This window comes from Anas platyrhynchos, chromosome 2 (genome assembly GCF_047663525.1).
Source record: "Anas platyrhynchos isolate ZD024472 breed Pekin duck chromosome 2, IASCAAS_PekinDuck_T2T, whole genome shotgun sequence".
Taxonomy (NCBI): Eukaryota; Metazoa; Chordata; class Aves; order Anseriformes; family Anatidae; genus Anas; species Anas platyrhynchos.
Window position 1 is genome coordinate 35884432 of NC_092588.1, and position 24319 is coordinate 35908750.

Sequence of the window (24319 nt, forward strand, 5' to 3'; positions counted from 1 at the left end):
AAGAAAGAACCCTTTGGCAGCAAGCTGATGGTCTGTATGAAAGATGGACTTCCACAGCTTTTCCTCCAAGTACCCAAAACATAACAGGATATAAACAGATTATCTACTGTAGATGAGCCAATGTTTGGTCTTGTTTTTTAAACAGAGCTACCTTTACAAGAAGGTGGGAAAAAAAAAGGTATTTGGCATATTTTCCTTATTCAAATCTCAGAAAAACTAATTAAATACAAAAACAAAAAGCCACACAATCCCAAGACATTTGGAAGAATAAAGAATTCATAAGCACTTCAATTATAATGAACTTCTTATAATTAAAAAGCAGTAATTCCCTTCCAAAAATTCTCAAAGGTAGTCAAATGCTATTTAAACCCTGAAGACAGACAAAAATTATATACTATACCTAAAGGACAGTTCTGTTGACTATTTGGAGGTATATTTTCTTTAGACATGGAGATTAACATTTTGCTAGTCTCAGAAAGCTTCTCAGATTCCTTATTCTGGAAAAAAAAAAGTTTGCATCATCACAAAGTGAAAGAAACAACACCTAAAAACAACATTATTAACATAATTATTAGCACTTGAGAATAGAAAGATTGAAAACAATGTTGGATAGCAACATACAGAACAGCTTATAAATTTCACCGATACTATCAAAAAAGTAGTTTTTCCTCTATATTACGGGGTAAGTGATAACTTCAGTAAGTTTCATATCATAAACTGCTCTAAAATATACTTCCACAATGTTTTCACAGCTTACACATACTGTCTCTGTTTCCTGTGCAGGAAGAACTGACGTATTGCATTCTGCCTGAAAACAAAAAAGAATTGCAAGGTATTACAGGGCAAGATGAAAGTATCTGCTCGCTGTAACTACGTTTCCATCACATAGCTTAGGACTTTATCAAACTATACGCTGGAAACATTCTTTCTCCTTAAACTTGCTCTGAGCAGAGGACGCAAAAATAAAGTCCAACAGGCCCTAAAAATTAACTTTTTTGAGAAAAGTATTATAATTAGGTAAAAATACTTATATTACCCACACACAGGGAAATAAATTTCCATAACCTTCTGATGAAACAAATCCAGGAATTGAATATGATAATTGCTGTTAAAAGTTCACACTTTGGGGCTGAGTCGAACAGGAGGCAAAAGAGACAAGTCCCCAAAAGCATATTTATTTATTTATTTTAAACAGAGGACTTAATTCCAGCTAGCTAAGAGATGCTGTAGCTAAATAATTCAGGTGCAATGTTTTACCAAGTACTGGCACTATTACACAACAGCGATCTGCAAATTACAACGCCTTTATAGCTTTAGAATTAGGCACTAAACTTTCTGTTAGGAAAATCATGCTAAGGACAGATTTTGTTGAACTGATTGTATTAAATAATTTAACTTTTATAATTTCCTAGTTGACTTATCAAAAATGTTGAGACTATTTTCACCTTCCATCCCACCACCCATTCTTGGGAGTGGGCAGAAAGCTGTTCCTTGCTCATCAACTCCACTGCAGGGGAAAGGAAGAACAATAAGCATTTACAAGAGTTTTCCCACTTGTTAAAAAAAAAAAAAAAAAAGTTATTGTGTATGCCTGGTGGCACACACATTTTTAAAAATCTACATAAATGTAGATAAAGAGCATTTATATTAGAATTGTCTTTGCCTAGATAGATCTTTAGTATATACTTTAACAACAAATACAATTTTAAGAGCATAGTAAAAGCAAACTTAAATCAAGACCTTCAAAACGTGTTTAAATTAAGTGAAGCTATTTAATCTTCTTACCCTTATTTCCATGTAAGGTGGATCATTTTCAAGTTCTGCCTTATCTTGTGCCAACTTGGCCTTCTGATCTTCAATGAATTTTTCTAAGTCTTCTGCCATCATTTCTAAGGTAATAGAAATGACAAAGAACGAGGCATGTGTCAGAACAACAGAAACTTAAAGCTCCATTGCAGTTGCTTAAGACAGTAGTTAAGTTATGCTCATGTATTGCCCTCAGAACTGCATGCCTTAAGATCTTTGCTGGGTTAAATAAACAACAGACTTACGAAACCCATCTATGGAGGATATTACTTGATGTTTCACCAGGAAAAAATAAAAAAATAAAATAAAATAAAAAGTAAAATCAGGAATCATGATGTCTGAAGATATTTCTCTAATCTTTTGGAGCTGACAGTGTATTGTTACCTTCTGCATCAATAAAACAGCAAAGGTTATAAGAACAGCTACTATTCTACACTAATTGTAATATGGATATCATCAGCATTGCCTTGCAATGAGACAAGCCACTCATCTGTAATAAAACATGTACTAGGGGAACAGCTGATTACCTCTCTTCCATTACTTGTGCATCTTGCCTATGCAACTGAAAGCTCTTCAGAGCTGAAATTTTAGCACTGCATTACTGTACACTGCTGTATCTAGATAACCCGATAATAAAAATCAATGCAACTAGAAATAATGAAAATGAAATGGCACAGAAGTTAGGGCATGCACAAAGACTTCAAATATCCTTTGTTTAGACAGCCTTATCAGAACAAGAAGTACTGTAAAACTGCTTGCTAAGTAACCATGGGAAAGAAAGAAAAAAGAAGATTCACTGCACAGAAGCCCACTCATCCTAATCTCCACTCAGCTTTTTCACCAACTCCACTGGAGAAGTCATGTGAAACTAATCCTATGGATATAAAAAAATCTGTTGTATTTTACATTTAGAGGAAGAGTGAGGCTGAGAAGAAAATTAAGACCCTTACATCCCTCTAATGCTAACCACACAACTCCAGCATTGGCTTAGGAAGGTCTTAGGAAGCAATCCCATCACATCCAGTATCTAAGTACAGACTGCAGAGCAGTTTTATTAAGGCTAATTCAGTATCTCCTAAAGCTTATAGATTATATGAAATAAACTATAAGCCAATGATAAGAACATATTAGGAGACACTTTCAGGAAGAAAGTCAAGGAAATGAAAAAACGCAGACAGAAAGCCCAGCAGAATAAGACACTAAATAGAAAAACATAGAATAATGTGTTCAGGGAGAATAATATAAATGTTTTCTATGAAAAATGAGATGAAGAGAAAATGTCAAAACCTCTGCAGACAAATGAAGCTAATATGCAATTACTTGAATTTAAGGAATACATCTGGTTTAAACTTTGTGTCTTACATTAGTGCTCTTTTTGATTCATAATATGAAATTTAACATTGTTACAAAGGAGGCAGAACTAGGACAGCCTATTTACAACTCCTAGTGGTAATACAGGACAAGCAAATCCAAAAATAAATTTCCCCCATCTGATTTGTCCTAAATCTTTAATCTCGTTAGTTTTGAATAGTGATAACAGATAAAAGAAATCGAGAAGAGAATAAGTTTCCAGGCACTGATGACTTTTATTTAGCCTATTAAGTTACATAAGAGTAATTAAAAACCTGTTATGAATGGAAAAAAACAGCTTGTCATATTAAACAACTTACAAGTTGGAGCCATCAACAGGAAAATAAATTACTGTGTGGAGGAGGCACTGTGAGAAAGACTTCCCAAAGGCTTAGTGACTCTAAAGTCTGAATTTTTAATCTCTATTTACACTAACATTCATAAGCTCTAGAACTGTTTCTAAGTCACTGTATTGGAATGGTACCAAACCTAATCTGAGCTATTACATAAGGAAAGGAATATTTGCAGCATAGTTTCTATCTGGCATGAGGAACACAATGAATATTGTAACATTCCACACTTTTATTCATATTGCTTATAAGGGCAATATAATGCCCTAACTGTTTTGTCCTTGTGTTTTGAAGTTGAACTACACATTCAGTTGACATGAAGAAAGCTCACACTTATGGTCCAGCACACCTGCTAAGTAACATGGAAAAGTGGCCAAATGCATCTCAGAAAATACCTAGATGTTTTATGTCTTACATCCTTCTGCTTCATTTTCCTACAATATGCACGAGCAGAAACTTTGAGATATGTGAAAAGAGTGTATTATGCTGATAGAGAATGAAAAAGAAAGAAAAAAATAAGACCTTTTCTTATATATTATCAGCAAAGCACTGACAATTTGAATGTGACACATTGCTGAGTTCAGAAAACATACATAAGCAAATATCTTACTGAATAATTATATTTTTATGACCTACTGTATCAAGCAAAGAGATCCTGATTAATAAGAGTAAAAAATTAAAAGTTATATATTTCTATCTGAAAAGAGTGCTATCACAGTCCCCAGTTACACAATGAACTACATTGGAGGCTACTGTGCTAAATTCACAGTGAACTATTAATTTCAAACTGGCCTCATATGACTGCAGAAACTGAGTGAGGTAGAGCCTGCCAACTTAAAACCAATTCACCTCTAAATAAAATAGTCTATTTTCAGTCTAGCAAGGTGACTGAATGGACTGTGTGAATTTCTAGACCCCTGCAACTATTACCAGCAAAAGTAGCAGGCTCAAAACTAAGTTTGAAGGCATTGCTTGTAGGGCACGTGTGGAGAGCAGAAGGGAAAGTGAGACCACGTGAAAACCTAACAATAAACTGCAAGTCCCCAAAATTACTAGGTGCAAACAACAGATTTTTCATGTTTTTTTGGAAAACAGCATTTTGTAAATACTATTCAAAGTATAGATTTTTGACAGCAAAAATCTGTCAGTTTAAAACTTGTGTTTTCACTTGCAAAACACTGTATGATTCAAATGAAAATTACATTAAATATACTATTTATTCAACTAGTGTTGGAAAAAGCCCCGAAGAAAACATATATTTTATATATTTTAACTTTCAAGAAGATATAACTTCATTTTTTCATAGCCTACTTCTTTTAAATTGTATTGTTTCATAAAAGCAATTCCAAATAACTACAAAGCCAGCTACATAGACTTCAACTTGGTCAAATACACCAGGCAGTGGAAAGCACACAGACATTCAAGAGAAGTCAAGTTTGAACAGAGATGGATATTGGATCTACACCCAAACACAGTTAATAATGTATGTCTGCATTCAGGACATTCAAACCGCCTATTAGCATATGTATTATTTTGTGTGTGTTGTACCTGTTTGCATACTGTGCATCTATTTTATCACCTAAAGAAACATTCACCTTTTTACTCTTTCTTTCTCTTGTGTTTGCTCAAGAAAGCAAGGGCAGAAGACTTGAAATCAGCCCCTGTCATTGGGCAGATCCTGTCTACTTTGTGCATCAGGAAAGCCAGACAAGTGGCAATTCCCTTCCATATAAACTGCAGCAAGGGCAGCAGGGGAGTGAAGTGTTTTAAAGAAGCTGCTATATGTCGTGTGTAGTAATTCTACTTACAGGTTACGTGGCCTCATAATTGCTTCACTCAGAAATATTTTTTAAAGCTTTCCCTGAGCCTCCTGCACCCTGAGGCCAGGCAGCACTGGCTGCTTCTCTCTCCTCCCTTTGAGTAGCATGCAGAAGAACCTCTCGCTGTCAGAAGAGTGGGCTTTGCATCTCTCACCTTCCTTTCTTTTTGATTCTTATCTGAAAAAGCACAAAACACCCACGGTCTGGATGCTCACGAATAAACTCCAATTAAAAACGAGGTGTTTCGCAACTACGAAGGGCATTAATGACCAACGCACCACGCCGGCGAGCCTCACCAGTTTACCTCCTCTCACCCTACGAGTTTACCTCCTCCAGAACCCGCCTGTTGGGCCGGCAAGAAGGCGATTTGGGGAAACCTTCAGGGGAAGGAAGAGCTTCACTTCTCCCCCCGCGGCAGCTCGGCGCAACGCCTCTCCCCCCTCCCTCGGCCTGCTGCTGCCACCCCAACCAAACCAAACCAAAACAAACCCAACCCAAATAAAACAAAATAAAACAAAACAAAACAAAATAAAACAAAGCAAAGCAAACCGGACCCTGCCCGGGGCACGCTGAGGCGCTGTGAGGCGCTCCCCCCCGGCGCGGCGCCCCGTTGTCAGGCAACGGCCGCGCAGGCAGCGGCTCCCCCCGGGAAGCCGCCCGGGGCTCGCTGCCCCCCACCGGGGCCGCCCGAGCCCTCCTCGGCTCCCCGGCCCCACAAAACCACCCCCGGGGGGGTGCCCGGTGCCCGTTCCCCCTTCCCCACCGCCCCGCTCACCGGCGGCAGCCCTCAGCTCCCGTCGCCGCCTCCCCGGAAAGCGGCGGCCGGGGGCCGGCAGCGCCCTCTGCGGCTCCGGCGGGCCCCGCAGCGGGGAAAGAAGGGGACGGGGAAGCGGCCGCCGCCCGCTGGGGGCGCAGGGCTCCGCCGCTCCTTCTCCGCCTTCCCCCAGCGCCTCCTGCTTCCGCCGGTGGCCGAGAGGAGGCCGAGCCGAGCCGGGCCGGGAGCCAGGGGAGGGGAGGGGGGGAGATGGCGGCGGCGGCCGGGGCGGGGAGCGGCGGCTCCGGGAGCGGGATGGCGCAGAAGACGTGGGAGCTGGCCAACAACATGCAGGAGGCGCAGAGCATCGACGAGATCTACAAGTACGACCGCAAGCAGCAGCAGGAGATCCTGGCGGCCAAGCCCTGGACCAAGGAGTGAGAGCGGGGCCGTGGGGAGGGAGCGGGGGGCTGGGTTGGGGCTGTGTCTGAGCGCCCCTCTCTTCCAGCCACCATTACTTCAAGTACTGCAAGATCTCGGCGCTGGCCCTCCTCAAGATGGTGATGCACGCCAGGTCCGGGGGCAACCTGGAGGTGATGGGGCTCATGCTGGGCAAGGTGGACGGCGAGACTATGATCATCATGGACAGCTTCGCCCTGCCGGTGGAGGGCACCGAGACCCGCGTCAACGCCCAGGCGGCCGCCTACGAGTACATGGCGGCCTACATCGAGAACGCCAAGCAGGTAAAAGACGCTCCTCACCGCCTGCATGGGTGCCATGGGAGCCCCTGCCTGCTCCCCGTGCTGCTCCGGTGGCCTATTCGCCTTGTGTCTGCCCTAAGGTGGCCGGGGAGCTGTGGCAGGGCCCCCTGAACACGCTGGTTTCCGTCAGCAGGTGCTTGTCTGCCTGCCCTCCTCACGGTTTTGGTTGCCCCTTCCTCAGGACCTGGGTTACTCCTTCCTCACAACCTGGGTTACTCCTTCCTCAGGACCTGGGTTACTCCCTCCTCACAACTCATCTTGCTCAGAAGGTGTTTCTGTGGCTGGTGGCTTGTCAACGGAACAAGAAGGGAGCGTGTTTCTAAACTCTCACGCATGTCTTCTCTAAAAGCAGTTTGCGGAATTAAATATAGCCTAGTAATTTTCTCGCAAAAAGTATTTTATTATTTATAGATCAGTAAGATGATATTTATTCACACCTTCTTGCTTTCCAAAGTCTCACTGCCTAGCAGCTCTGCTGTTTTCTGTAATTATAAACAAAACACAATTCTAGAGGAAAAAGCCACTGAAAGGATAAATAACTTCTAGTGCGACCTAATTATCCAGATTTATAGTTCAGAAATGTAGATAATTAACTCAAAGTCTGTCCCCATTTCCTCACCTTGTACTCCTGGGCATGTCAGGTTAAGCCTGAGCATGCCATAAAAAATCTCACGTGCAGATACTGGTATGCTTCTCCACTACAGGGCAATCTTACACCATGAATAAGCATTGAAATCCCTCTTAACTGTCCAAGCTCAAATAGTTTGAGGCCTAGTTTATCCTTTGATTTCCTTTAATCGCAGAAGTGTTATAAACCATCTAAAATTAGAGGACTCTTACCAAGTCACTGGAGATAACGAAGCAAGTACTTGGGTTATTTTGGAGAATTGTACTTATATTCACAGCTTTATATCTAGTTAAATATATTTAAATAAATGTGAATTAGGCTGGATCATAATGTCAGAAAAAAGTAAACAATACAAAGGAAAGTATATTTTAGGGCTTTTTTGAGGGGAGGGAAGTTTTCATCCCTGTTTATGAGAAAATTTCAAAATAATTTATTTAATCTGGTTTATCTGGAAACTTAACATCATGATTTTAATATTGTTGTTGCAGAAAAGTATGGAATGTGAAAAGGTGTTTTTATCTAAAGATGTATTTGTAGTATCCAGTTCTTAGGTAGAAATAATGGGTTTCAATTTAATAACTATATATCATAATATGAGTATTTCTATTTGCAATTACTTCATTAGATTTTGAAAACAGTGCATGCTTATGTGGGAGCGCTCATATGATAAGATTTTTTTTCCGGTTGTTTATGTTGTGCAGTTTCACGTATAGTTTCACTATTTTGAAATTGAACTTGTGTGCAAATACAGTAATTCAGCTTTACTGGTGCTCTGACAGAGTTTGCATGCTGACTGTTCACATTTGATTTTGGCAAGCAGTTGTGCCTGGAATAACTCTTTTTCACTAGCTTGCAAGTTGATAATATCCCCCTGCATAAGTACTTTACAGAAGCCAACGTTCCAGTTATTTGCTTCTCTATTGGCAGGATCCGATATAGACATGGTTTTAAAAAACAGTGTTAGTTGGCTTTGAATAATAATACACGTGCATTAGTGTGCTGTTGTTCTCTTTGACTCTCTTAAATGAGAGTTGCAAGAAAATATAAATATTATTCACCACTTCAAAAACAAAATAAACCTTCAGTTCGGAAGGTAGTCTGTGTGTTCTATCTCATCCTGACATACCTAGTATTTGGCAAAATGAAGCATCTGATAATTGAAACAGACAGCACTTGGTTAAGAACTAGCATGTAGGGTAGTCAGACTAACGTCATTCAACTCAGTATTGAACAGCCAGGAAACAAATCCTGATGAATTACAGTAAACTTAGGTGCAATGGGTGTTCATTCTCCTTGATGAACTATGGTGTGTTTTGTTGTTGTTGTGGGTTGGTTGCTTGCTTTGTGGGTTTTTTTTGGGGGGGTGAGGATAATCTAAGAGTTACCCAGCAGTATTATTTGGAAACTTCTACTATGAGTTTTTCTGCTCCTAAAAATCTCAAGAAATCATCTTTTGGCTTTCACAGCATACTGTGGCAATGAGTTCTGTCACTTTTGGTGGTCAAAAATGTGCATCTATGTAAGTTGCTATTTTTCAAACCTGCCAATGATCTCACTACATGCCTCTGAGATGTGTTATTGCACTAAATAGTGAATATTTATTCTCTAGGAACTTACTATACATTATATGAAATTATATGTACTTGAAACATATCAATCCTGAAAAATTTCCATGCTGACAAGGCTTTGTTTACTTATCTCAGCATGTGGAGTCTCTTTTGTATTTCAGCTGTCAGTGAAGTTGTTACTGGGTCCTTGGAGCTAAAATTCTTTGTATTGTGGTAGTATATAACAGCATATAGTAGCTGTAACAGCAAATACTACATAATGTATGGTTTCTGGAAAACAATTCAGCAAAATAAGCTGTGTATTTAGTATTTTAAGTTAGCATAGCAAGCTCCTGTGTGTATTCTAGTTTTTATTCTTACTGTGTTGTAATACGCTGGCAGGCCCAGCAGAGGGCAGCCGATACTTAAAGGATGGAAATTAACACTGGATTTGTTTTCCTTCACTGCTGCTAGGTTGGTCGTCTAGAAAATGCAATCGGCTGGTATCACAGTCACCCTGGCTACGGCTGCTGGCTCTCTGGGATCGATGTCAGTACTCAGATGCTTAACCAGCAGTTTCAAGAACCCTTTGTAGCAGTGGTTGTAAGTACTGCCTGATAGTTGATAAAACTGCATAGCAAATTATGCTTAGAGGGGAATAACTTTAGGGGTTTTGTCTATGAACAGTCTAGTAGTGTGTGGTTTGCATGATGGAAGTGTTAGATCCAACACTTAAATCAGTTTCAACACTTTTGCTTTGTTGGCCACGTGCTAGTCAAACCAGTAGTCTTGTTCTTTGAGTCTGTTTTCACTACGTTGTTCCACATGTTGTAGTTCTGCAAAAATCTATATGCTACTCTTAATGTGAGGATGGTACTTCTGCAAAAATTCGTTGAGCAATCCATATTCAGGCTTCTACAATAAAACAAAAATCTGTTTTTGTTCTCTTAGTTGCCTTTTCTGTAGGAGTAGAGGAAAGCATGTTCACAGAGTCCTGTTACTTTGAAGCTAAAATGCTTTTTAGATGAAATGAATGGCATAGTACAGGGTAGAAGATTCTAGGAAGTCTTTGAAGAAAAAATCTGAAGAAATCATTCAGGCTCTTCAGTTCTTCCAGGCATCAGATTCCATTTTAAATCAAAGTAAACCTTACTTTAAGTATGACTTGGACTACTGTCACTACTGAAGGAAATAAAGGAAATAAATAAATAAAGGAAAAAAAGACTGAAGTTAGTGAGAAAGAAAGGATATAATTCTGATGGTAGAATTACATTAGACAAGGATACAAGGATAGATCACCCCTAAAAAGTATTTCCACCATGTTTCCCTATTTTATGACATCATTTCACAGATACAGAACATTTCCCTTGGGACCTATTTTTTTTTATTACTTCTAAGTTGAAGTAATTATTAGTAATTAGTAATTATGTATTTATAAATATGTTATCAAGGAGGCTCCATTATTAGTCTTTTCTCTCTTCCACCAAAATACAGTAGGTTGCATAATGCTCTTTCTTAGCTCTAATGGTTATGAGATTAAAATGTGGATTTCTGTTACAGTTTGTTGCTTGCTCTAAGTGTCATTTCTTTAAAGTGTTTGGGAAAGAGGAAATGAGTTTGAAAAAATGGTCCATAGCCATTGATACTCCCTGTGTTTAGAGTCTCACACCAATGGATGCCAACTGGAAAAGTACTGTTAATGACTAAATTAAACCAATTTGTACTAATTATGCTTCTGAAATGCAATTACTATTAATGTATGCCTGTAATAATTCATAAAATGTTACATAACAAGCATTGCCTATATTTTTTACAGATTGATCCAACAAGAACAATATCTGCAGGAAAAGTAAATCTTGGCGCATTTAGGACATATCCTAAGGTAAATATTTAAAATAATCTAGTGCGTGGTCAATAAACTGTCTTTAAATAAGTAATTGATTGTTTGTAAAGATTAGTGGTTTGTTCATCTAACAGTTCAATTTACTTTGCTGTGCTATATATCATTGTTCATTCTAGAAGACACGCTGATATGCTGGTTATTGTGTGCCTTTGGATATTGATTACCATTAGAAAGGTTGACTTCTATTATGTTGTTCATAGATTTTTGGCAGCCTTAAATCAAATAGATGTCTAGATAAGAAAGTTATCCTAAAATTATATACCTTAATATACAAGTTTTTTAATGGATATAGTTCTAGGTGACATTCATTTAAGTATTTGTTAATATTTTTCTATCATTTTTAGACCTAAAACATGCTACCAAGTTTTGATATTATGTGTTGTAATTTGCTTTTCATTTTAGAAAAATACCATTTGAAACTTTCTACTTAAATCTTTTAAATAAATACCATGAATCTTCACAAAGTAATGTACAAAAGAGGTTAATTAACGTGGAAGAGTTGGGCTAAAAAATAAGAAATCACATAAATAGTGGAGATCTAGATCTCCAATTGCAGTCTTCTGTTGATACTTCTGACTCATATAATCGTGCTATTTTACTTCAGTCTAGTAAAGTTCAGCTGTATTGTTCAAACTTCCAGTTATCGTTGGCTTATCAAGAATGTTAGTCTGTCATTCAGTAAAACTGTAATTAACAAAATGTTTATGAGAGGTTCCCAGTTGCATTCAAGCATTATTTTTGTGTTGATAAATATACAAAAGATTTCCCTAGAACAATTTGTGATTCAGGGTAGTATTTACTTCGATCGGCAAAAACACTTCATAAATGCTTTGAGTATTTGCGTGGAGAAGGATCCTGTGCCTGAAAACCAAATCCTATATAGAAAATGCACATTTTGTATTTGCACAGAGGGTATTTATAAATGCACGAGGGGTATTTGTTAAGGAGTGTTTTGTGATCAGTTCCTGCCTAATCAGTAGCTGTGAGCGGCATTATTTTGACTAAATAAGTAACTGAAGTTTTAGGTATCCCTAGGGCATATTCAAGGCATAGTTTTTCCCTCTTCTCATACCTTCTATCTTCTTTCCAAAGAGGATTGAAATCACTTCCAAGAATAGGTAGAGAAGTCTTATCTTAGAAACTCTTTATTTCTCTGATCTAAGAAATGATCTAATCATAACATGCCCTGTCAGAAAAAGCTGAACTATGACCACCAGGTTGCTTCCAACATGCTTTTCAATAGACCTGCAAATACAGTAACTTCTATCAAAGCCAACTGTAAACTTGAAATCCAAGAAAATCCCAAATTCCCCCAACTGGGAGAAATTTCATTTACCTTAGGAAAGTATCTTCCTTTGCATAAATGAGAATTTTGTGAAGTGCTTTCAAAGAGCTTAGTCATTTTGAGAAGTCCCAATCTTACTGTATCATCTTTGCCCTTTCTTTATTTAATTTTAGGGGTATAAGCCTCCAGATGAAGGTCCCTCTGAATACCAAACTATTCCACTTAATAAAATAGAAGACTTTGGTGTACATTGTAAACAGTAAGTAACACAAAAATTACTAACTGCAGCACAAGTTCTCTTTTTTGTGTGTATATATATATATTTAGCTTAGAGATTCATTATGGAAAACTGCATTTCTTGGAGTGTTTCAAATCTTGAAGTTTTTTGTTGCTTTAGCAGTGTTGGTTCTGTGGAAAAGTGTAACTGTCATTTATCAAAGATGCTTAAAAGGAGAACCGTTTTAAAGATGAAGTTACTTTTAACCTGGTTAAAAGCTTTAACAGCTGGTTCTTGAACACTTTTAAGTGGTGGTGCTTTCTTAGGGCAAGGAGGAAATGGTCAGCTGTAGATATAGCAGTAGGACTAGGTAGACTTATCTTGATGCTCTTCTGAGCGTTGGCAACTGCAGTGCAACTCTTTATCCTACAGTTACATGGCTGCAGTTTTTCAGTCGTGTTTCTGGTAGTATTGGAAGGTGGAGCTGCTTCACAGATACCATCAGCAACAGGAAGCATTGCTGCTTTGTCTGTCCTGCTAGTTTAGTTTCCTTGAAAAGGCATTAATTTTAACCATTCTTCTGTCCCCAGCTGTGTGTTCCTTACTCCATACATACATTTACATATTTGGCAAGACACTTGTTTTGCCAGGTCAGTTTCCTGATCTGATCCAACTTGTGGCAGCACACACATTCTTGCTGTTTAGGCTCTGGTAGGGTTGAAAACAGAGGCAGACAGTGAAGATGAAGTATTTGGGAAGAACAGCCAGGGAAAGCTGGGACTGATTCTTCCAATGACAGAGCCTGTTTTTGTTTCTGTCTTCAGATGTTTGCCAAGCAGTACAGCTTAAGCAACTGTGTACAGAAAACTTCAAGATCTCATTGACACTAGCATGTCTTGTAGGCTGTTGCCTATTTTTTTTCATGGTTTTGGTGCATGGGTATCTGTTCTTCAGTGCATTTATAGTTCATGTAGAGTTTGACCCTGAAGAGATTAACTTAAATGAGAACTGATTTACCTATATAATTTGAAAAAAATATAAAACAGCAGCTATACAGAACTTTGTTGAACTGTAATGTTTCTGTCATTTCAGAGTAGTCATTGTAAGCATGGCATTGCCCATAAATCCACACCTCTATGTATGAGAGGAAGCTTATGTTTTATCCTTTCCTTATTTGAGGTGGTCTAACAAACAAATTATTCATTTGTTTGTTGATTTTTGTTTTTATTTTTTATTTTTTAAGTTGGTAGTGTTTCTGGGAAAGCAGACTTCTCTTAAAAGGTATATTTTAAAGCTTGTCTGTTTGGAATGCCAGTGACTCCTGATTGCTTTATAGTAACAGTCCAGATAATCTTTGTCAAACTTCTCTCCCTTAATTGGTGTTTAATGTTCAACATGAAACCGCTTCCATTTAGTCTTTTTAAGTTCATTTCATTATTTCTCACATGAATTGGATTTCTTACTTTGAATCTGGCACACATTTCTTTGAACCAACTGACTTCATTTTTCTTATCATATATGAAATAAGGCTATCTATCACAGAAGGATAGTCTATCTAAGACTTCCTATCACAGAAATATTAAAATGCAGTGTGTTGGTAGATCGTAAAGCATTGTTATTGCAGATGGAATGTCTTAGAGAAATGTCAAGCAAAGGAACTTTCCAAAGAAATTGAAATGTAATAGGACTGTTATTGCCCTTCTGAATTTCCTAATCAAAATAAAATTTAACATGTGGCTTTCGTGTTGCTATAATTCGCCTACACAAGTGATTTTGCATGACTCAGCTTTCTATCTGCTTTGTCATTTCTTGTGAATTCTGTAGCATCAGTAAAGCCTGACTTTCAAAATAACTGTGATAGAACTTAAGATTATTTGTCTGTTAGTAACATTTACTGTTATCAAATGTCCCTAATGTAATTAGAGGTGAGATATATAAAATTAGTCATCTATTAAAAAAAAAAATCTATACCGAAGACCCCCAAGCATGGGACATCATTGCATTGTACAAGAAGTTGTTAGGAAATTAATAAAAGCACTTGCAGTCTCCTAAGTAGAACACAATGTATGCATGGGGATAGTGTAAACCTGCATTAAAGCTATAAATGAAGTACTTACAGACAATCTTATAGAGTTAGAATTGGAACTGGGGGTAACTTATTGTTTAGTGCTTTGAATTTCTGCAGATACTTGCCACTGATAAGGACTTTTTCAGAGGGATGTCATTTGGGTGTCAGAGCCGAACAAGGTACATGGAAGCTTATCTTGTGTGCATGTTTGTTTTTAAAGGTATTATGCTTTAGAAGTCTCTTACTTTAAATCATCTTTGGATCGTAAATTGCTTGAGCTTTTGTGGAACAAGTACTGGGTGAACACTCTCAGTTCTTCAAGTTTGCTTACTGTAAGTACCATAGTATGTTATTTTGTGTATACATTTAATTCATTAGTGCTGAAAGCCAGACCCTGTGCTATAAAATGCTTACTGGGACACTGATAGGTCGTATAGATTCCACGTCAGGGTTCTGTTTGTCACATTTAAGCAGTAAAGGAAGGTTTCCCTAATTATAAATATTTAAATGTTCCTTATATCTGCTCTTTAAAAGGTGGGAATAATTTACGTTTAATTTTGCTAAGTTCTGTATAAATTTAGACTTTATCTTGTTTAAGACAAAGTGTTTACCTTTTAACCTTACATGACGTGACAGCACTGTAATGAATAAAATAAAATAATGTCAGTGAATAAGTAAATACTTCTTCTGTGGCTTTTTTTTTTTAATACCTAATAGATAGAACTGTTAAAATGAGGGTGCAAGAGAAATAGTGAAGGTAGATCTTCAGTGGAACAGTGCAGCATCAAAACCTTCCATCTGCAAAAGCCAATTTGAAAACTTTTCTCTTAGCCAAAATCAGCTGTTTTACTTTCACTTTCTTGGTCCCGTTACTTAGGGAGTGGGTAAAAGGTGGGTGCCAATTTCAGTCTGAGTATTTCTCAGCTGTTCAGCTCCTGCTCTCTCAGCCACCACTCATGTACCACTCGTGTTCTGTAGTACTGAAATTGCAGATACAAGTTAATATGTGCAGTACTTCAGACTCTTTCCAGGTGTTGTTGAGTTTTGTATATAAATGTTTGAATTTATAGCTTAGAATTAAATATGTTTATTGCTCTCTTTCTCCTAAGAATGCTGACTACACCACTGGCCAGGTCTTTGATTTGTCTGAAAAACTAGAACAGTCAGAAGCTCAGCTTGGCCGGGGCAGCTTTATGCTGGGTTTAGAAACTCATGATAAGAAATCAGAAGACAAACTTGCTAAAGCAACAAGAGACAGGTAAGATAATGAATGCATTACCTCTAAAAAATAAGTGTTATTTTGTTTTAAACTTTTATAACCAAGACTTTAACTTTAACCTACCAATTAAATTGTAACCTAAAAGATTATGGATAAGAATGATTAGATTCTAGGTAAGAATGAGAAACTCCAAATAGGACCAGTTATTTTTGAAGGTTTAAGAAAATACTTCTCTAATACTTTTATTTAAAAGTCAAGAACTGCCCTTTTTTCATTTTTCTTATTACATCTTTTTTTCCCGACAGATAGGGAAGGGTGTTTTTTTGCTTTTTGTGGTTTTGTTTGTTTGTTTGTTGTAAGCTAGTTACAGAAATTGTAGTCTTTATATTTCACTACCTTGCCTGATGCCAAATTAATCATCTTTTGTCTGTTAATGAAATTATGATCATAGGGTAAGAGCATTATTTCAAAGAAATCAGTGTTTTCCCTTCGTGTTCCTTTCATGCTTATTTGTAATTATCTCTTGTTTGTTTGTTTGTTGTGTTGTTTTGAAGTATAAAAGTGAACATAAATGGCTTCTCACAAATACCTCTCTCTCCAAATGAACAGTCAAGTGATACACGTGCCTAGAATATATAATGTTATAGTCACCATTTTTACTGGGTAAAATCTTTTTAACAAGGAGTAGTAATATCCAACAGAAGTTATACAGTATCTTGGGCTGTTAACAATGTTGTATTTGGCATATTCTAGACTCTGAAAACCAAAAAGTACTTGCTAATATGTGGGCCATCTATGGAGAATGCAGGAATACATACGACTCACCTGCATGCTTCCTAAAAATGTTCAGTGTGAGATATGATTCAATTTAGTAAGGAACAGCTCTATAGAATCACTTGGAACGGACAGCAAAAATTGAATAAAATCTGGGAGGTTCCAGTTTTCAGATTTGGAGGTTTCTGGTGCTCTTCCTCATCCTTTTATCTTGAATAATTTTATTTTCATTGTGTTTTTTTGATATTTGTTTATTTGTTTTCCTTCACGTTGGCAGTATGTGCCACAGTACAAACTTTACTAAGGTACAAACTGGTTTTTGAGGTACCAGATGAGTAGTGAGTTTAATGGTGGGTGGAAAAAAAAAGGGAGGAAAAAAAAAAGGAATGCTTATGTAAAGAGACTGATTTTTAAACTTTGGGCAGGTCTAGGAAGATCTTGCTCAATACAACTCAGCTGAACACAGACTTTGCCTTCAAGAGCAGGAGTCTGAAACACTGCTGTTGGTCAAGGGCTTGTTTCACCATAGGCAGTGCGATGAATGCACGCAAATGTAATATGGTCATTACTAAGTGGAATCAGAGATGCTCTTGTACCAGTGTGTTCTGTCCTTGTTGTGGAAAGTTAATAGCTCTGACAAGTTTTCCAACAGACATGGTTGAGCTGGTGGGTTTGTTTGCTTTTTGTTGTTTTTTTTCTTTTGCTTTGTAGAAGCTAATACCCATTTAGACAACTTCACTTGCAGAGCACCCTTCCAGTGAAGTTAGGGCTATTGTTAATTCATGTGAAGTGATACTTTCCAGTTCCTGCTGTGAAACAGTTACAATAGCAACACTTTAAAGATAATAGAAGGAAAGAGCTGCTGATGTGTTTTGCCTTTGATTTTCATCTATATGGTGTCCCAGAAGATTGACAGCATTTTATTTTCAAATTTTAAGAAATTAAAAAGTATTTTTGCATCACCCTATATCATTACTGTTTCTTGCAGCATTTGCAGACATTTTTCTTTCCCGTTTTTCTTATTACTAGTTAGTTTATAAATTGTAAGACTGGAAAAGATTGCTGTTGTCTTTCTTCAGTGCTGCTTTCCTGTGTAACATAGGCTACTGTAGTTCCCAGAATTAATTTTAACAGTTTTAAGGATGCACATTTTTCTTCAAACTAATAATCTTTCCTCTGAAAATATAAAGTTATTTGTCCTAAGAAAAGCAAAAAAAAAAAAAAAAAGCCAGGAGTAGCCTGGTGGGGGCACCAGAATAATTGATTCATTGACACCTAAATTACCCTGAGGGTAGATAGGGTTGCAAAGTTTGCTAAAAGCTGAATAAATTGGGTGTACTTGTTTTAGGGGAAAATATTGCAAGACATTACCATAAAGCTACTTACACTTGGCTATATGAAATGTTCTATTTCTGTACATATATGTTACTGAGAGCAGTTTTATAAGCAGTTTTCATGGGCCAACCTGTTTTCCAAACTGGCCTCGTTTGCCTGGGATTGCTTGATCTGTCCAGTAGTAATTTTTCCCTGTTCTTCATGCCTTCAGGGATGATACATCTTTTGTAATTTTCTATTGTATTTCAAGATATTTTTTGTTAGCTTGACAGTACTTTTCTCTAAGCCAGGCATCGAATTAAACTTGGATCAATAGGAATCCTCTCAGCTGTTTTTTTTAATGTTGTGTTTCTTATTTTTTGAAAAATATACATATTACATGTTTTACCTGATGAGCTTTATGAACTCTCCTTGAATGCTCCCTGTAAAACGGTTTCTCAGAGAAGCTCTGGTTACCATGTGCTACTGGCCTGTGCTTGGGCAAAGGAGATACAGTAGAGAACAAGGAGAGCCTTCAAGTAGAAGCTGGTAGCTCTCATCCCCCAGTGTTTTGGGGAATTTTTTGTTCAGATGACCACAGCACTCGTTTTCTATTGTTCATGTGAGATGTCCTAAACTGCTAGACAAACAAGTGTTCTGGGGTTGGTCTTTGCGTGTCTAGAGCTGGTCAGTTGGCTTTTCAAAGCTATTGGCAACAATGGCTAAATTGCTGTGTGTGACTTTTCCTTTCTGGGTAGTTGGGAAGATTCATGGGGTTATGGGCACCCTGAACTTCCAAAACAGCTGAATATCTTCAAATAAAATGACAGTGGAGTTCGGTGTTTAGCCAACGTTGAATTTATGCTTGTTTTTCAGCTGCAAGACCACCATAGAAGCTATACATGGATTGATGTCTCAGGTTATTAAGGATAAACTTTTTAATCAAATTAATATAGCTTGAAGTGCATCGCCAGCTGATATGCATCTCCAAAGCAGAAAAAGTCATGGTTTCTTTCACTTGGACTTGTTCAATTTGGGAAACAGAGCTGGAGTGGAAAATTGTTCATTTAATTTGTAGTACTTTAATATTTCCCACCTGTCTCACCAGTTTTAAAGAACAAAATGTTCTGAAATGTAGTTTAACTTTTTGTTCTTTATCATAAAACACAACCAGTTTGGAGAATTGTTCCAAAATTAAAATAAATGTGACTTTTACTGGATTTTGCTCTTAGGTATTTATCTGCATTATCCAACTGCAATAAAACAATTTAAAAAATGAACGAGTGTTTGGGGGATTGAATTTTTTGGCAAACATTAATCTCTTTTTCTTATTGTTCTGTAGAAAAGTTCTGTCCACTTAGATTAAATGGGTAACCTATGCATTATAAGAAGTATGCATCTCAGATTTTCATTCCTATGTTTAAGAATTGAAATCCCATCTGATGATCTTTTAACAAGTTACTAAATTTAATGGAGCCATTCCTGGTTTAGCTTTCCTGGCCCAGCCAGAAATGGTTTCTTCTCACCCTGAAGAAACATTTGTGCATGATACAACAATATTTTACTTTTCGCTTCACAGTTATGATGGACGTTTTATATTTCTAGATATGAACTACAAACAGGTAGGCAGTGAAATTACGAAACTACCAAGGAGTTTACATAGTGCCATTTCTCTCCTGCTTACCATCTATTGCTTGTTGTAGTCACTTGCTGCCTGCAAAGGACCAAGAAGAAAAATTGGTATCTCTGAAATATGAGTTAGCTTAATTTAGGGCCACAGATACTAAAATGCATTAATCATAATTGTTGCCTTACAACATGGTGCCGCTGCAGGGCTGATCTAAGTTTGTTTTGGAGGTTTCCATACTGCATTTCAATAATTCAAGATGTTTGGTTTTCTTTTAAGTTTTTATCCTTAATCCTGAGTTTCCTGGGTTTTTTGGAATGTTTACTTTTGGGATAATTTATAACATGCTTTATACAATATGCCATTATGCTTTATACCTTCAGTAACTAATATTCCTTTTCAAACTTAACTATGCCTTGATGTGGGTCTTGTTTTTGTTTTGGTCTGGAAATTTTAATAGCTATTACTCATTTGGGGCTTTTCATTCAAATGGATTCCAATGTATTTGAAGCTAAGATGCAAGTTATACAATGGAAACATCATTCAGCAAGGAAATACAGATACCCTGAAGCAGAAATTCATCAAGAGTTTTAAAGCAGCAGCATCTAACAGTTTAGAGAAAATACATTTAATCAGAGCAAGTCAAGCTCAGATAATTATCAGATGTGCAGTTTGATACAAGGATGATTTTATGTTTCTTCCAGCATGGCAGTGGTGGTGGGGAGGCAGGAGAAGAATGCTTTGGTGTTTTAATATTCAAGGTTATTAATTTTTCTGGGAATGGCAAGAACAGCCTTCTATACAAGCAAGCATAATACAAAAGTCCGCAGTAGTACCTTTGAAGGAAGACACAGCAATGTACCTAGCCAGTAATTTTCCCTACTTTCTCTCTTCCATAGGTGTTTTTGAGACTAAATTGTAGTATACAGCCATAGTCCCACTCAGAATGTGAACAGTTCATAAAGTATCCAACTTTTGTGAGATAGATACCTACTTTGAAATATAATCTAGGTTATCACCTTGTAGGATTATCTGCGTAACATTGTCCAAAAGTTTTGGATATATCTAGTGGCTACCTGAAATATAAAATAATAGCTTAATCTCATGTTAGTCTACTAGGCATATTTAAACTGTCCTCATTTACAATAGCCACGAGATGAAATTTAACACACACAGGTTTACAATGAACATTTTTAGTCACAGTTGGCTTTAAAATACCAAGTCTTATTAACTATAGCAATATTAATTACCTTAAATGCTGATGTAGATAAAGTTGCCTGTAAAGTTGTGTTGTTACTTGCTGGGCATACAGTGTTACAACCAAATTTACAATTATCCACAAGTTTGGCTCTACCTGCAGCCTGTATAGGACCATTTCTGCAGTGTTCAGGAATTCCCTTGTCTTTGATCAACCATCATTAATGCTAGCAATATTCTGAACTCTGCCTTCTACTGAGATCAGAATTCTGTTTATTGAAAATGGCTACCACAAGTGAGTAATCAAGTGTGTTCACACATACAGAGATCCTAAACAATGGAGAATCATTCAGGCATAGAAAGTATACCATAATTCTAACAAGAAGTTTGGGGACTTAGAAGAAAAAAATCAGGAATAAAGGTGTTCTCAAGAATGATATAGTGGTAGTTTATGCATACAATCTCAGATTAAATATGAATGAGCCATTTTAATCTTCCTATTGAGTAGACCAAGCTTAATTTTCTTGCACTCGTGTCTTTGTAAAGCTTTGTGTCTGGTTTTGGACATTCTGTTTTTACCTCAGCCTGTCTTGTCCTTCATGAAATTGCAGTGAGGCAGACTTCCTACAGATGTAGTAATAGCCTTTGAAGTTTTTAAGTTGCCATGAGCTTGGGCGCTGGATCCCTCTTGCACAGCAGTAGTACATTGCTGCAAGGCACGCAGTGCTTCCATAGCACTTCTCAATTTAGTATGAACCATAATGCCAGTTATGTTGCAATTTGCTCACACAAGTTTTTAGAAAAGTATTTTTTTTATTTTCCAATTGTTAGTGTAACCAGCTTACTAGGCAGCAGCAAGATAATAGGACCGGTTTGGGTTCTGAGGGTTATTTGGAGTTTTTATGGCATTGTATATACAGACATTTATAGCTTCAATTATTTTTAAACAAAAGATGATTGTTGTTAAAAAGGAAAAAATGTGTAAAGTTAATTGCTGATGTTACTATTTTAACCAAATTAGGTTAAAATTATAGTAAGTATACTCAGGCATTAGTCACCCCATTTATTTTCTCCCCTTTGGTAAATTTTTGTGTTGGGGGGTGTAGTGATTTTTTTGGTGATCTTTATTTCAGGTCAGTGTTTGAAAATAAGCTCAGTATGTTACTTTCTGTTTGATAAGCATATCATTTATTTTCTCTATTTTTGTGCCCCAAGGAGTCCAAACCAGAACTGGATTCTCATTATGCTGCTAACATCATATGTTAATATACATATGTTAATATTTAAAGCATTTATTGAAATCCTAATATACAAGATTTTGTAAAACTAGGTTAAGATAAAACGATAAAAGCAAATGCTTTCAAGAATCCAGAAGTAGGCAAAATTTCAATACTAAAGAGTTGAGCTAGCATTGTTGTAAGGGTGCAGGTCCCTAGGAGGTGAAAATTGCTAAAATATGTAGTGATAATATATAAGATTAATTGCATGCATGTAGGATTTTTTTTTCAGCTTGTGTCAAGTCTTCAAGAGCAGACATCAGAGAGCCTCCAGTTGGTTGAAGGATTTTTCTGGAGTTAAAAACAATTATGCTAAACCTTTAAGGAATTAATGAAGTAACTTGTTCCTCAGGGTGTATTTTTTATGAGCTGTAGTTTTACTTTTCAGAGCCTAGGAATAATATCCATAAGGAAATATGTAATTTAGGAACGTTAATGTTGACCTTCAGATGAAACTTCTAACATATGAAATATTTGCTGTGACGTTTGGTTTGTTTTTAATTATGAAAAATTGCTTCATACAGGGCTTTCTGAAAACTACAGTATTCTGGGAAGTAGCATGGTCCACTGGATAGGTCACAGGACTCCATCTCAGGAGAATTGGGTTTTCTTCCTGACTTCTCACAAACTAGGATTGCATAAACTTTAGCAAAGCGTTTTTGCAAGAGCAAGTGTCTGTTTTCCTCTCCATGAAATGAGACTGATCGTTAGCCTTTTAAAAATACAGATGAACAAGGATGTGCAAGTATTATTATTTTATGTACTAAAGAACATCGCTACATCTCCAGTTTGCCTGATATTAACCACCTCAATTCTCAAAAATACTGTTATCAAAGAATGTTTATTCTATTTTGCGTAGTTTGTCTGTTTAGATTATCTTGGATAGGAAGTGCTTAAGCCCTTTGAGAGGATTATAAATATATTGTTTTAGGAACTCTTAATTTTCAGCTGAAACATGCATTCAACTCCTATGCAATTTGTCCATCATTTCCTGTGTGAATTTCTCTGTTTGCTTTAGACACAGTTACCTTAGGGCTTGTGTATAGCTGCCGTGGCATTACTTTATTAAAAACTGAAATTAATTTATGTGCCTGCATCTAATGGCATGCAATCTTTGGTAATTACAACCATCTGAATTTTTTTCTCCAGCTAGAGGCAAGTTGCATTCACTTACACATCACTGGAGGTTAGAATGAAGCTTGTATTTTTAACCTGTTCCTAAGGAAGATATTGTCAGTCTGAGTCCCACAAAACTGGAGATATAATTGGAGAAATGTGGAGGTACTAAATCTGCAGATATTCCCTCAACTTAAGTGAGATTTGTGCATTTTGTATTGTGATACAAACACCAAACCAGCTCCTCATTATACTACTTTTGTTTGTTTGTTTTTTTGGTGGAACACCTACCTTTTCCTTTTTAAAAAATCCTATGACAATTAGGTACAAATCTCAAAGCGGCCAACATGGTTTAACACAAATATTTATATAAAAGCCAGGAACAAGTAACATGTAGATAACATCTTGCATCTCTTTAAGAACAAAGAAGAATGACTGTGTGAATACTCACGTTCACTTGCTTTACAGTGTTTGACAAAATAATGCTGAGATACCAGTACATCTTCTGACTGTTCTGAATGTTAGCAGCATATAGTAAGTTTTACTTTCTTTTCTTAATTTATCTATCAAACTTCATAACAATATTTGGAAATCTGTTATCTTCTGACAGCTCTGTCTGGTGCTAAATTGACAGCACAATTAATGGCTATTTTCTCTATGGTGGAAAACTAAAAGGGCATTTTCATTTATTTTGCTCATGTTTGGAGACTGAATCTTGCATTTCCCAAATCAACATTGTAGTCTCTACTGGAGGTAAGATACAGTGTTTATAAAGACGCACAGTAAGCATCATAAAGATGCTTATAACAAAGATAGTTTTCTAACAACTTCATTTTTACTTCCAGGCTCTAATATATTTTAATGCTGGTGTTGGACCTCTTTTAATTTTATTTTAGTTGTATTTGCAGGAATCATTTCAGAAACTTTTGTAACAGCAATCTGTTTCATTTCATAGAAACATAAAATGGTTTGGGTTGGAAGGGACCTTAAAGATCACCCAATTTCAACCCCCTGCCATGGGCAGGGACACCTCTCACCAGACCAGGCTCCTTAAAGCCCCATCCAGCCTGGCCTTGAACACCTCCAGGGATGGGGCATCCACAGCTTATTTGGGCATGCTGTGCCAGTGCCTCACCACCCTCTGAGTGAAGAATTTCCTCCTAACATCTCATCTAAACCTCCCCTCTTTCAGTTTAAAGTTATTCCTCCTTGTCCTGTCACTACACCCCCTGACAGAGAGTCCCTCCCCAGCTTTCCTGTAGGTACTAGAAGGCTGCTGTAAGGTCTTTCCAGAGCCTTCTCTTCT

The 24319-nt window shown here is 37.2% G+C and overlaps 2 protein-coding genes across 17 annotated transcripts in view; one reads left to right on the forward strand and one right to left on the reverse strand.

Moving 5' to 3' along the window:
* Positions 1-6235, reverse strand: part of CSPP1 (centrosome and spindle pole associated protein 1) — a 61004-nt gene extending 54769 nt beyond the window's left edge. For 5 of the 16 annotated variants that reach the window (XM_072034548.1, XM_072034553.1, XM_072034547.1 and 2 more), the window contains exons 1-5: positions 5881-5978; positions 5315-5503; positions 1786-1889; positions 758-808; positions 401-497 (exon numbers count right to left, since the gene is read on the reverse strand). In XM_072034548.1, the coding sequence (XP_071890649.1) occupies positions 401-497; positions 758-808; positions 1786-1887 (250 nt within the window). In that variant the 5' untranslated portion in view covers positions 1888-1889; positions 5315-5503; positions 5881-5978. Of the gene's footprint in view, positions 1-400; positions 498-757; positions 809-1785; positions 1890-5314; positions 5504-5880; positions 6013-6101 lie in introns of those variants that run through there. The other 11 variants (XM_072034556.1, XM_072034555.1, XM_072034549.1 and 8 more) reach the window with 9 other exon arrangements.
* COPS5 (COP9 signalosome subunit 5) lies at positions 6211-19076 on the forward strand. Its single transcript, XM_005019340.6, has 8 exons — positions 6211-6517; positions 6589-6823; positions 9491-9619; positions 10833-10898; positions 12378-12463; positions 14710-14821; positions 15599-15747; positions 18673-19076. Exons 1-8 carry the CDS (start codon positions 6351-6353, stop codon positions 18755-18757), a joined length of 1029 nt encoding a protein of 342 aa, XP_005019397.4. The 5' UTR covers positions 6211-6350; the 3' UTR covers positions 18758-19076.
* Positions 19077-24319: the final 5243 nt, after the last annotated feature.

What these genes read in the sequence shown, in the direction of transcription:
- COPS5 (XM_005019340.6), top strand. Translation starts at nt 6,351, where the DNA reads ATGGCGGCGGCGGCCGGGGCGGGGAGCGGCGGCTCCGGGAGCGGGATG. An exon ending in GCCAAGCCCTGGACCAAGGA is followed by an intron (nt 6,518 to 6,588) that starts GTGAGAGCGGGG and finishes CCTCTCTTCCAG; the next exon opens with CCACCATTACTTCAAGTACT. An exon ending in ACATCGAGAACGCCAAGCAG is followed by an intron (nt 6,824 to 9,490) that starts GTAAAAGACGCT and finishes CACTGCTGCTAG; the next exon opens with GTTGGTCGTCTAGAAAATGC.